The sequence below is a fragment of the Lepus europaeus genome, chromosome 7 (genome assembly GCF_033115175.1).
Source record: "Lepus europaeus isolate LE1 chromosome 7, mLepTim1.pri, whole genome shotgun sequence".
Classification (NCBI taxonomy): Eukaryota; Metazoa; Chordata; class Mammalia; order Lagomorpha; family Leporidae; genus Lepus; species Lepus europaeus.
The window spans coordinates 53,866,526-53,880,755 of record NC_084833.1 but is presented as its reverse complement, the minus strand read 5'-3'; the positions used below and the strand labels follow the sequence as shown (position 1 = coordinate 53,880,755).

Here is a 14,230-nt window from a genome sequence, read left to right as displayed (position 1 = left end):
GGTGCAGATAGTTGGGTCTTAACCATTATCTATTGCTCATCCCTTGCCCTCTAACAGTTTCAGGCTTCCTATGAAGAGTGATGACTATGGGTGCTTTTCTCATGGAGACCAGGAAGACTGTCACCTTGGGCTGGTCTATATTCTCTAGAAAACAACGTGAGGCACCTCATCCCTCCCCTGGTGTTGTGCAGTATACGACCTGCACAACTGCACTGGCAGACCCAACTGTGCACACCTGCCCTGCCCGGGGCTTGCTCTCTACTGCATAGCGATGGCAACCAGCAAGCAGCTGCTGAGAACTTCCAGCAGGAAGGGGCAGTGCCCTGGACATGGCCCTGGAAGGTTTGATTCTGGCCACGTCTGGGGCTCCTGCACCTGTGTGCTCTCCTTCTAAGAGGTGCCTCAGGTGGCATGTCCTTGAGCATCTGTTTCCCTCAAACCCTCCATGAGTCAGTGGGCAGCCAGGGCAGGAGTCTGCGGTTCCCAAGGGCTGCAAGACCCCTTGCCTGCCCTCCTTACCCATGGCTCATCCCAAGCCCCTGTGTATGTTCCGGTATGAACTCAACACAGGACACACCACCCACTACAGAAGAACTCGGTGCTCTCTGGCTCTCCCAGATCCCCAGGCAGGCCAACCTCAACAGGTCCCTGCCACAGCAGTCCCCACTCCTTCCTGTTCAGGGAAGTGTGGATGATCTGAGGCTGGTCTCAAGTCTCCTTACCTTGGGCACTGAAACCCGTGGGAGAGGGCACTGGGTCCCATCAGTCTCTGTACAGCTCAGCTGCATGGGTGTTCTGCATGGGCGTTCTTTGGGGTAGGGGAAGGGGGACCCACAGCTTTGAGACTTGCTGTAGCTCCACAATAAGACGTTGATTCACAATGGTAGTCCCCAGCCTTCCTGGTAAGCACAGCACAGACTCAAGAGTTTCCCAGACCAAGTGCATTTCAGAATAAAGGAATTGGCAAAGCAGATTGGCAGAACTGACCAAGCTTGGCCTAGAGGTGGCCCTGCCAGGCTTCATCATTTGCAGAAAGACCCAGGTGGAACAAATAAACAGTGAGAGCCAATGCCTTCGGGTGGAGACACTGACCAAGAGGACGAACGAGGCAGCCCTCTGGGCTGGTGGACTTGATCTAGATGGTACAAGCAGAGTGTGTGCAAAAGCCAGCATTCATTAATCCATACACTTGAGATTCATGCAGATTAGTGTAAAATTATATCCCAAGAAAAGAGTAAAAATAACCCAGAGAAGCTCAAGGTGGCACTGCAAATGTAGGGTAAGGCCAAGCTTAGGACTCAGGCCTCTTGATGTCCAGTCACTGCCCATTTCCTGAGTCTACTGCACTGTTGCTGCCATAGTAGCCCAGTGATGCCTCCATGGGCAGGATTTGGCCAGGGCAGAAATCCATGGCAGATGGTGCATGAGGTTAAGGGAAATTGGCCTGGAGTCAGCTGCAGCTGGACCCTTGAGGGTACTCACCCTAAGAGTCAGTCCTAATAAGACACAACAGCTTATCAAGCACTCTTTGCAAGGCACTATTTTACATCCATCTGTGAAATCCTCACAACAAACTTTACAGTATGAGCCACGGTCAAGCCACATTTTACTAATAAGAAAATTGGCCCACATTTGAAAACTTTGCCAAGAAATTTTCAAGGTTGGTGCCGGAACCCATGCTCTTCACCATAATGCCGGCTGTTCCATACTGGATCATCTACAGCTGGCCAAGGGCTGGCAGCCCCTGCCCAGGCCGACACCCACCATCCTGCAGAGTAACCAACATTCATCCAGTGGTCCAGATAAGATCGCAGGTATTAGAAACCAGAGAAGTGGGGCCGGTGCTGTGGCGCAGTGGGTTAACGCCCTGGCCTGAAGTGCTGGCATCCCATATGGGTGCTGGTTTGAGACCCGGCTGCTCAACTTCTGATCCAGCTCTCTGCCATGGCCTGGGATAGCAATGGAAGATGGCCCAAGTCCTTGGGCCCCTGCACCTATATGGGAGACCTGGAAGAAGCTCCTGGCTCCTAGCTTCAGATTGGCCCAGCTCCAGCCATTGTGGCTATTTGGGGAGTGAACAAGAGGATGGAAGGCCTCTCTTCTCTCTGTGTAACTCTGACTTTCTAATAAATAAATAAATCTTTGAAAAAAAAAAAAAAGAAGCCAGAGAGGGAATTTACAGAAAGACCAATTACTTGGGCCCTGGCCAACCTGGCCCACGCTCAAGAACAGAATGGGGATGTTTCACACTGAAAACGCGGGCGCTTGACTTCATTAATAATCAGTCATGTGAACTGAAACCACAGCACTGTTACTATACACACCATAATGGCCACAATTGAAAAATAATGCCAAAGCCTGGCGAGTGTTATTACTGACGGCGGAGTGAGAGTTGGTGCGACTCTGACAGTGTGTTGGTTTGGAGCCACCATAAGAAAACATCATAAACTGGGGCGGGGGAGGTGGGGCTTCAGTAGCAGAAATGTACTTTCTCATGGTTCTTGGGGAGTCTGGGGTTAGGATGCTGATGGATTTGGTTTCTGTGAAGGCCTCTCTTCCAGGCTAGGAGGTGACTGCCTTACCCCTGTGTCCTCACTCGGCAGACAGAACATCGGCCGATGAGCTCGCCGGTGTCTCCCCAAAGGACACTCACGCTGTCAGACCAGAGTCTACCTTATATTTTAGCCTTAGTTACTTCCTTCCTCCAAACGCTGCCAGGATTAGGGAGTCAGTTCAGGAGTGAACGCAATGCAGGGTGCAGCATTCTACAGCTGCTCACCCAAATTCGTGACCTCACGGCACCCAGAACACATCTATTCCACTCCAGCAGCTGCAAAGACCGTCACCCCTTCCAGTATACCTTCCAAAAGGAACCAATCGGAGTGGAGGAGGGGATGAAGAGTCCCAGCAGAGCAAACTCCATTAGCTCTCAAGGCTCAGGAGTAGTCCTCTTGGCTCAGTACCCGGCCTCCAGGCTCTGGGAGGCGCAGCCACCCTTCTGGCTCTGCAGCACGGTCCTGCCACCTGGGTCCTGTGATCCCCGAATCACCTTCCCTGTTCTTCCCTTTTCTTGAGGAAGAGGGCACGTTCTCAGCTCAGCAGCCCTGTGGCCCAATCCTGTAGACTGCAGGAAGTTCAAAAGCCTGCCTCCATCCCAGCCCACTTCTCTGTCCCGTTTAGCTCAAGTCGGCAGTGTCTGTGCTGGCGTCACCCCATCTCTATCCCTGGCTTCGTTTCAGGTGGCCGATGTCGTCTGTGAGTCACACCCACGTCCTTTTGGTCATGAGCCCCACTTCTGGCATTCACTTCACAACCTTGCTTTCTCTCCCTCTGCCTCTCCCTCTGTCTCCTCCTGCAATGCAGATAGACTAACTTGTTCTAAATCTTTAGGCTGCTGTTAGAGGCCTGATCTGACAGACGAGTATCCTTATAAGAAGCTATAGCTAGCTCTCTCTCTCTCTCTCTCCCTCTCTCTCTCCCTCTCCCTCTCTCCCTCCCTCTCTCTCAGGATACAGTGGGACGACGGTCATGTACAAGCCAGGAAGAGAGGCCTTGCCCAAAACTGAATTGGCCAGTACCTTGCTCCAGGACTTCCTGGCCCCTGTGAGGAAACACACATTTCTGTCGTTGAAGCCATTCTGCTACCGCAGCCTGAGCAGTCTCATACAGTGTCTAGTCAAAGTGAACGCATGCCAAAACTATGGCTCAGTGATTGTTTTCCTAGTCCAAGTCCAAGGAAAGGAGTGCACATGTGCACCCACGGACAAGAGCAAGGACATTCCCAGCAGTAGTCTTCACGGTACTTCCAACTGGCGATTGTCCAAGTGTCCATCAACAATGGAACACATGGGTAATTATTACTCAAAAAATGGAGTAGCACAAAGTAATAAAAATGAACAACTGCATGCAATAGCACAGATGTATCTCACCAAGACAATGATGAAAGAAAAGACAGAAGTCAATGCAAGAACATACATACCACATGATCCTATTAATGCAAAATTCAAAACCAGGCAGCTAGCCATGCCTCTCGATCTGGGTGCTGATTGCATGGGTATGCTCCCTCTGCAATTCCTTTTACATTTATATTTTGTCTATTTGCTGCATATGTGTCACAAGTCAGCAAAAATTTATATAAAAAGTCACCCATTAAAAATGCCACTCCACTGTAATAACAAAGCAAGAGTTGCCTCACTGGATGGTGTGCGGATAGTGTGATCTGCTGACCTACAATTAACCAGTCAGCATCACAGAAACTTGGCCCCCAAAAAGGACAAGGCAGTAGGACTACAGGTGTAACCACCTGGAAGTCTCATTACTCAGACACACGGTAACAGACACAGCATGGTAGTCTTCAGTCGTGTGTTTAGGCAGGAAATGATGGTTTTAAATACAATATTACAATTGCACAAATCTATATATCTTACACACAAGACATCTTTTTAAAATTATTTCACCCTTGTGGAGTTAAAATAACCTCAGGGCATGTTACCAATTCAGAGCAGGTCAGGCTGTGGCATTCCTGGTCAATGAGTGTCTGTTACATTGTTGAACAGACCGTTTCTCCTGTCTGTGTCTTGGCATCTCCTTTGGGCATCTGAGGCTGGACTAGGAGTGGGGGATGTTTAAGGAAACATTCTCCTGGGAGCTTCCCTTCATTCTCCACCACAAGGTCATAAGCGCTAGAAGTGGGTCCCACAGGTATAAATTTTAGCCCTAGCTCTGATCCACTCTAGGGCAGAGCCTGAGGACCCTGGCACGGCACTCTAGAGAGGCTCCAGGAACCTGAGGAGCGCCCAGACTCCCGCCTGCTTGGGAAGGGCTCGGCTGCAGGACCAGGCTGAGATCCACCCAACATGTCCCCACAGCAGACTTCAGACATTCACTCCCTTCTTCTCCCTGCATTCCAGAGACCCTGGCATTCTCCCAGGTGGGTCAGGTAGGAGCACTCTCTTCCGCTCAGAAAGCCCCAGAGGCCCTGGCCAGCCATGCCAGGATTCGGCTATTGCTCCCCAGTCCACATACACATGCCCTCCCTGGCATGCAGGACTCACCTGGGGCGTCATGCCATGGCAGATGTACATGATGGGGACGTTCTCTGTATCTGGGCCCTGGTCAAGACACAAATCAGTCTTCAGGGAATTCTGCAGCTGAACATCAGAGGAGACAGGGCCACGACCAAGAGAAAGAAAGAGAGAGAGCAAGCGCGTTAACCAGGAGACGCGACCATGCCATTGCGATAGACCCCTTTCTCCATAACCAACCCAATGCCTCGTGAACACAGTGGAGCCAACAAGCACCAGTTTTTTCCTTCACCCACAGGTGTTAAGGGGAGGCTGAAATATTCATATCTCATTGAACAGTGAGGGGTTTTAGAACCTGAGGTAGTCTGGGTAAAAATAATAGAAACACAGGAGATGATGGTAGGGTCTTCATCCCCTCCACTTCCCCACTCTATTTTCTGTACATGTGTTAGACCTCAGTAACAATTTACAACAAGATAATCACCTATTAAAAGTGTGAAACCACCATAATAATGAAGACTGAGGGGCTACATGAGATGGCGTGGGGATACTGTGATTGGCTGACCCCTGACTATAGCTAACCAGCCAACGAGGTCCCCACAAGTTGGCTCACAGAGAGGACAGGGTGGTGGGTCACCTAGAAGTCTCATGACTCACATGCAAGGTCACACACAGACACACACAGAGGGGTGGCACCATGTCTATCAGTGCGCCTGAGAGAAGTCTTTCCTTTTGAATGCTGGGGGGAGTGGACCACATGGTAGCAGTTTTTGGGCCCAGGAGCTCCCCTGGCACCAGGCCCTCTGTGCCTCCTGCAGATCCAGCAGAGACTTGGCCAGGCCCTAGGGTGCCCACTTGCTGAGGGTCTCCAGGGTTGGAAGTCTCTTGGGAGAACTTGAGAGGAGGGGCCAGAGTGGGAGCAGGAGCAGGCTGAGGTGTCTTCCCCGGAATTGTGGGCACATGGACCCACAGTCACGGCGGTCAGCAGCACATGTGGGGGAGAGAGCCAGCATTCAGGGTCCCCTTCTGACTGCAGCCCACTCTTAGCCTCAGAAAGCGCAGCCTAAGGCCACGTGATGTGGCTCATCAGCCACCGTTTTGGAGACCACAATGGGCATTAGCCCACAGTTTCAGAAGAAAGGGCCCATTCTCTTTCTCTCCCCTCCCTTCTTTGTGTCTCTCTGGAATCTGACCATCCCATCATGTCTTTTATCCTGCGTCAGGACCTAAATGAGACCCAGAGACCATGGTCCATGGGTGGAGGTCACTAGATCGTGAGGTCGTGCAGGGGAGCTACTGGACTTGGTGCAAGTAGTGGAAGCAATGAAGCACAAGGCGGGCAGAACTAGAGAGAAGAGAGGCCATCCTGTCCCTGCCCTGGCTCTAGTGGCTTCCCAGCTCAAGTGCTCCATGTCCAGCCATACTGCATCTCCTCTGTGGCTTCTTCACCCCACCCTCACCTTAACTTGAGCTAGCTTAACTGGGGTTCTCTTCCTAGGAACCTAACACCCCTGTTCAAGCAGGGGCCTGGGGGTCAGACTCTAGGAAGACAAAGGCAAATGAGTCACGGGTGGGTCATCTCTCGGGTGGGGGAGGGAGGAGTGTGTGTGTGTAGGGGGGTTGGGGATGCTGTGAGAGAGACAGACAGACCGGGCTGTCACAGTACTGACGGCTTGCGGCAGAAGAGGAGTGAACCCAGTGGAGGCGCACGGAACAGAAAAGTCAACCAGAGGCACACGCAGGCTTTGCGAGTTGCCTGGTCAAGGAACAGAGCAGACTGCTTTCTCTGGAGCCCTGACTCCCTCCCTGGGTGACAGCAGCTTTGCACAAACTCACAGTTTAGAGACGCTGAAGAAGCTCTGTGAGGAAGCATGGCAGCCTCCCAGGCAGGGGCCCCCGCAGCATCGATGCAGCAGGCCTGCCTTTTAGAACGACTCCTTGGCTTGCTTTTGTGAAGGAGGAGGTGAGAACACACCCTGGGCTTGTCCCGCAACCCACAGAGAGGTGGGCGTCACATCTAAAGTCCAGTATGCCAACGTATGCGCGAGACCCTGAGCTGCTACTGCAAAGGGGAGCGGAGGCCCAGAGAGTGATGCCAGGCTTGGCTTCCCCCTGGGTTCTTGAAGCCAGCCTCTGGGTGAAAGTGTGGGTGCCTTTTGACAAAGCCCCTCCAGCTCTGTATCACCCCTCCCTGGACTGCAGTGGCTGGGAGACACAGGCTGGGACAGGACCCTGGCTCCCACCGTGCGGCCCTGGACAAAGCAACAGAACTCCTTCCTGTCTTCTGGCCTCTGAAGTAGGGATAATAAGAGTGCCTATCTCAGAGGGCTGTTATGAGGATTAAGAGAAACAGCATCTGCAAGTGTGTGGCGCAGGGCCTGGCAAACGGTGAGTGCGCAGTAATTGGTAGCTGCTGCTACTACTGCTAGTGTCTTTCTGAAAGCTGTCTGGGGGAACCAGCTTTTATAAATCCGTCTGTGTGCCAGGTACCATGTGTGCCTCGGCCAGTGCCCCAGGTAACCCAGCCAGGTCAGGCTGCGGAGCTGGGACGCAGTCCCCAGCCCCACCGCCACCTCCCCATTTGTAATGCTGATCCTTCCGTGCGGCACATCTCTGTGCTACCCTCTGTCTGACTGAGTCTTGCTCTTTCTTTGGTGCTCAGCTCATCTGTCACTCTGGAGGCCTTTCCTGACCCACATCTGGGCGTGAGACCACTGCCCCATGCTTCCCGATGCTTCTGCCATCTCTCTTCCTGGAGCAGGTTGCATACTGCATTCTTGTGATTCTTCACTCTCCTGTCTGTCCTAGGAGTCATCAGCCCGAGTCTCAGTGTCCCTCACTGAGTATCCGTGGGTAGGGCAAGTGGTCGATGGCCACTATAAGTTGAATGAGCATCTGAAGAAAATGAGTAGCTGAACAGCACTTCCCAGTGAGCGGCAGCAAAGCTGGACAATGGGCAGAGCTGGAGTCTGCCCGACTCCAAAGCCCAAGCTCTTTCCACCATGCAAATGGCTACGATCCAGAGACTGGAAAGACAGCCCATGAACTGGGATTACTGTGGCCAGTAAGGTTTGGCACACAAAGTGACACAGCAAGTAAGTGGCAAAGCTACTGTTCAGAAGCCATGTTTGTTTCTGGATGCTTCTCCACCTCTGCCTTCAGTGTCACAGCTGGAAGTCCTCCACAGCTGCCCCAGGACACGGGGTCCAACGATCCAGGGTGACCCATGTCCACACTACAGGGCCCGCAGGTGCTTCTGCTTGCAGAAGGCATCGGTGGAGCCCACTGCTAGGCTGAAGGGCTACAGACGCACAGCCCCAGAAGCTATTTGACCCACACAGTGCAGCTGGGACATGGGCTGGAACAGGAAAGGGAAGGAGCAACTCTGCCCCTGAAAAGCCATCTGGAACCTCCATTTTCAAATAAAAGCAATCACCGGAGAGAACAATTCAGATCCAGTGAATCCTCTTGCTCCTCTGGCTGCCTCCTGCTTTGCCCATCTCCACCCTGTCAGCCCCATTAGGAATTCATTACTCTCCTTGATAAGCAGTGTTTCTCAGCTCAGGTCAGAGCCCAGATGCTGACTCTGTGGTGGGGGCTGGGGGGATGGCTGGGCCCTGAACAGGAGCTGGCAGATGAGAACGCAGGGGGTCAGAGACCTCCAGCAACCCAAGGGATGCCTAGCACGGCTCAGCCCCCCGGGATGATGAGTGGCTGGCTTTCAATGGCTTTCAGCTCGACGGGGAAAACAGCCTGAGCTACTGGCTCAGACTGTGCTCACAGGCCTGTATGTGCCACTTACTACCTGACTGGACAAACACTTCCAGGTCTGGCATCCGTGAGCTCGGTGATACACGCGGTGCACACGTGCGGGAGACCCCTTCTTTTAGAGGATGAGAATGCCTTTGGCCGAGACCCAGAAATGCGAGGGCCACACATACACACCTCCACGGCTGCGGCCCCCTCTGCCTCTCTGAGTGTGCTTGGCTGATCCTGCTCAGCTCTAGCCCACCACCTGCTGAGAGCACGAGCCCAGAAGCTTGCCCTGGCTCGCAGAGCGTTTGGGCCACTGGGTTCTCTGGAGCCACAGTAGCTAAACCGTCCTCCTGGGACAGGATCCACGAATGCTGGAACTGCACGTGCAGCTTGCTGTGGGACAGACTGCGGGGGCACCAGTAGAACACTGTCCTCAGGAAGGCTCTGGTGAGGGAGACGGGACTGATGGGTCCAGGACAGCGCCATGTGTTCCCATGGGGACAGCAGGTTCTGGGCCCAGCATCCAAATGACGGCAGCCTGAGAAGTGGAGAGGCAGGAGCCCACGGAGCCGTTCTCTTGGGATGTGCTGGGTGTGCCATGAGGACACTCATAGAAGGATATGATGACTCCTACAGGCTGACCTCTAGATAACAGAGAGGTTGGCTGGCTGGGCATGGGAGGTTCTGGGATCCCAGCTCTGTCTCCTTTAGAACCCCAGGATGCTGCGGTTGGGAGCTGCATCGACAGCAGCAGGTCCAACCCCTCCTGCTCCCAGACAAATGCTCTGTCCACACAGGAGGAAGCCTCGATTCCTCCTTCAGGTTTTCATTCTGGGATACCAACGACAACACTCCCCAAAGCGAGGATGCAGAAGGATGCTGCAGACCCAGATTCACGGATGCTTATCTGTGTGAACCCGGGCAAAGGACTTTTGCTTCTGTCTTCCGCTCTGAGCAACGCCATGGAGTTGCCTCAAGGGCTTAACTGTCACCGAGAAACACAACGTGTTCAGGCCATAACAGCACAAACCAGCTGAGACGGCCACAGCTCACACTGGCATCACTGAAAACCTTACGAGAAGTGGGGCCCTGGGACTGTGGGGAGAATGGGGGCGTTTATCATGTTCGAGTACTTTAACCTTAGAAAGCACATGTATATATCATAGACTTTCTTCAACTCTGCGAGGCAGTATTAACTGACTCCATTCAACAGATTAAGACATTGAGGCCCACAGACATGGAGACGAGTGCTTGGTTCATGGCCTGGAATCTGAACTAGATCTGCCCGATCCCAAACCCTATACTCTGCCCCCCATCAGTGAGAGCTGCACTGTGCTGATCAACAAGCAGAACTCAAACGTGCCTCACAAGGTGGCTAGCATCCTCCAGAACTTTCTACCTCTCAGGACTCCTTTCAGGGCAGTGCTGTGCGTGAGAGGGAGAAGGCCTGAGCACCCGGGTGGGTGGGAGATGCATCGGGGTGGGGGGTAGAACCTCAGGGCCCCTGCTGGGAGAACAGCTGGTGTTTGCTGTTTTACTTTACAGCTCTCTGCTTATATTTCACTGTGTGTTCTATTAAGCAGGATAGGCACATTTGGGACCAGAACTGAATGTTTGGGACTAAAAAGGAGAGACAAGCACCTCTCTCTCGAGGGACTGGAGAGGTTCAGCTGTGGAAGCAAAAGCTGCCTGCAGGTCCAGAAACCAGGGCTCAGTCCCCAGGTTTGCCACAGAGCCATGGGGGTCCCGCAGAGGCTGTTCCCTCCCTTCCTGTCTCTCCACGCCTCTTTCTGGCCTTGCTTTCTGCATCTGAATGACAGCGCGAGGAGGCGGGCTCCTTACCACGCCGTAGGCAATGATGTCCGAGTACATCCTCATCTCTGGGTACACGCTGACCAGGTACCACCGGAAGGTCTTGCACTGCAGCTGCTTCCGCAGGGCCTTCCTCGCGCTGATGTCCCCGATGTCGATCCCTGAGTCCTGCAGGGCACACAGAGGCAGACATGTGGCTGCCGCCAGGGTGCAGCTTGTCCCCAGGCTCCACTGCGGTGTGGCCCAGCGCCTCCAGCCCAGGGTCCCAGCCAGTCTGTGACGTGGCCATGTGGGAAGTACCCCACATCTACTTTAGCCCCATAACCAGCTCTATGGGGACTCTGCAACACGAGGGCAGCGTGCGTAGGGCTTGCCAGCAAAACCCATGGAAAACAAAGATGCGGAGCCCTTAGGTTTTAATAACAACCAAAGCTACAGTCTGGGAATAGGTCAAACAAACAGGGAGAATGCAATCTGAATAAGGCTTCCTCAGGCTTTTCCAGGGAGAAGGAAGGGCAAAGAGGTGACGATGAAATGATGATAGTCCTCAATTATTCCTAGGGAATATACCAACCGAGGCCTGCCACCCTGCTGACTGGCTAGGCTCTGTTCTGTATGAGCCATGCCTATATAGTTGCATTTATTTACATCCATGGATTTGCATGTGTATTGTCCCAGTTAAACCTACAGCACTACAAGATCCTCAGGGGCAGACAAGGCTGTTATGGCCATTGGGGGAGTGAACCAGAGGATGGAAGATCCTCTTTTTGCGTCTCTCCCTCTATCTAATCCTGCTTCTAAAAAAAAAAAAAAAACAAACAAACAAACCCAGGGACAGGGACCCATTGCTGTTCTCAGCTTATATTTCTGGATATCAAATCCTTTCCCCCTCCTGTGTAAGAGTCACCGTTTGGCTGTACAATGGCTCGGTGTGCCTGCACTGTGTGTTTATTGTGAGTTGCATTAAACCTTCTCCAGGTCAAGGGGCATACAGTGAGACACAAGCAGGCCTTATTATCAGAACATAGCCGCATCTCCTCTCCTTCCAAACACTTAGTACAGAGGGGTGAACAGTGTCACCCTCCAAGACTCAAGTGTGCCCAGAGCCTCTGCAGGTAACTGTTTGGAAGCAGGGTCCTAGCAGGTATAATTGGCACAAGACCTCAAAATGAAGTCTTCCCGCATTTAGGGTGAGCCCTGAATCCAATGACTGATACTTTCTCAATGGAAGAAAAAGGAGATTTGGGCACACAGGTGCAGAGCGGGGAGACCCATGTGAAGACAGAGGCGGAGGTGAGCGTGAAGCATCTACAAGCCAAGCGATGCTGGGAGCCACCAGAGCTGGAAGAGAAAGTTGAGGGATGGTCCCCTACGGCGGCTGGAAGCAGCAGGGTCCTGCTGATTGTACAGCTCTGGTTTCCAGAAGCGTAGAGAATAAATATCTGTTGCTTAAAGCCTGGGTGTTTGTTGCAATTTGTTTTGGCAGTCCTTGGAAACAAATCAGCTTAGCCACATCAAAAGTCGTCTGGTATTCCTGACACGCAGTCACAAAACTCCTGGTAGCCAAACTTAAAGAAAGGCCATCACCTAGTCACTCGCATGAGCACCCTTGGCACTTCGCCTGTATGGACGACAGAGGCAGGGCTCATCTCGGGTTTCTGAACTGGGCTTAAGAAAACATTTCAGCCGGTGCCGTCACTCAACAGGCTAATCCTCTGCCTTGTGGCGCTGGCACACCGGGTTCTAGTCCCGGTCGGGGCGCCAGATTCTGTCCCGGTTGCCCCTCTTCCAGGCCAGCTCTCTGCTGTGGCCAGGGAGTGCAATGGAGGATGGCCCAAGTGCTTGGGCCCTGCACCCCATGGGAAACCAGGAGAAGCACCTGGCTCCTGCCATTGGATTGGCGCGGTGCGCCGGCCGCAGCGCACCGGCCGCGGCGGCCATTGGAGGGTGAACCAACAGCAAAGGAAGACCTTTCTCTCTGTCTCTCTCTCTCTCACTGTCCACTCTGCCTGTCAAAAAACAAAACAAAACAAAACAAAACAAAACCCAAAAAACATTTCGGGCCGGCGCCACAGCTCAATAGGCTAATCCTCCACCTGCGGCGCCGGCACCCCGGGGTTCTAGTCCCAGTTGGGGTGCCGGATTCTGTCCCGGTTGCTCCTCTTCCAGTCCAGCTCTCTGCTGTGGCCCAGGAGTGCAGTGGAGGATGGCCCAAGTGCTTGGGCCCTGCACCCGCATGGGAGACCAGGAGAAGCACCTGGCTCCTGGTTTCGGATCAGCGCAGTGCGCCAGCCGCAGCGCGCTGGCCGCAGCAGCCATTGGGGGGTGAACCAATGGAAAAGGAAGACCTTTCTCTCTGTCTCTCTCTCTCTCTCTCTCACTGTCCACTCTGCCTGTCAAAAAATGGAAAAAAAAAAAAAACCATTTCATGTTTTGCTGCAGGCAGGCTGTCGCTATTTACTGATACATTCAAGTAGAAGGATGCAAGAGCCCGAGGCCTCTCTGGCCTTTCACAAGCCTGGGACAGAATATTATGAGGGAGCAGGTAAGAAGGCCAGCTTGGATCCGTGCAGAGACTGGAGAAGGACTCAGTTTAGAAGGCAAAAAGTGGAGGGTGGTCACCAGTATAGCTGTTTGAATGCTGGGGAGAGAATGCATGGGGTATAGACAAGAACATTAGTAAGAATTAACACATACCTAACCCTATGTGCCAAGCACTGATCAAAGTCTTAACACATATTAACCTACTGAATTCCCCAGACAGCCACCTGGGTGAGGGCGAAGGGTTCCAGGTCTGCATTTGTCGCTGGGATGCTGCAGAGGAAAGGTTATGTAAATTGGTAACAGGTGAGCCTGCGATGGAGCAAAAGGCATGGGGAGTGCACTACCACCTCCAGGGCAGCTGGTAAACCTCCTGGGGCAAACACGGCAGCAGTAGCAGCCCCACTTCTCCTCCTATTTCTTCTTCAGTGCGCCTTTACCAAGAGGTGTTTATGATGTGTCAGGCTTGGTCCTAAGCAACCGTGCACGCAAACAGAAACGAGTCAGTCAAACGGGTCAGTCTGGCCCCAGAAGGAGAGCCTAAAAGACACAGATGCACAGACCCCTCCACACACAGTAAGAGGCAGGAAGGAAGCAGAGAGTGAGGGAGAATGGGGGAGGGGTCCTGAATTCATCTCTCAGTGTGAGATGGGCAGCCAGGACGGGCAGTCAGATTGGTGGGGAGGGCAGGAGGAGAGCAGTCAAAGAAGGCTTCCTGGAGAAGATGATGCTGGAGGTGAGCTTGGAAAGATGAATGGGATTAGCTAAACTCATGACAGTCAGGCCTGGGTGCCTTCCCATCACCTGGAGAGCTTTTCACAGATTCTGGTGTCATCACAGATGCAGTGGCCCCAATGCATGCATGAGGGTGAGACCCAGGTCTATACTGTTTTAATTTTTATTTATTTATTTTCATTTTATTTGGGAAGCAAATGGAGAGAAACAGGCATGCACAGGGAAATCTTCCATCTGCTGGTCCAGTCCCCAGACTTCCACAAGAGCCAGGGCTGGGCTTGGCCAAAGCCAGGAGCTTAGAACTCCATCCGGGTCTCCCACAAGGGTGGCAGAGGTCCAACTACTTGAGCCATCATCTGCTG

The 14,230-nt window shown here is 53.0% G+C and overlaps 1 protein-coding gene across 1 annotated transcript in view; it reads right to left on the bottom strand.

The window, feature by feature from the left end:
- GALNT18 (polypeptide N-acetylgalactosaminyltransferase 18) overlaps window positions 1-14,230 on the bottom strand; it is a 337,202-nt gene that overhangs the window by 44,488 nt on the left and 278,484 nt on the right. The window contains exons 8-9 of the mRNA XM_062198112.1: window positions 10,623-10,760; window positions 5,055-5,150 (exon numbers count right to left, since the gene is read on the bottom strand). Coding sequence (XP_062054096.1) covers window positions 5,055-5,150; window positions 10,623-10,760 — 234 coding nt within the window. The remainder of the gene's footprint in view (window positions 1-5,054; window positions 5,151-10,622; window positions 10,761-14,230) is intronic.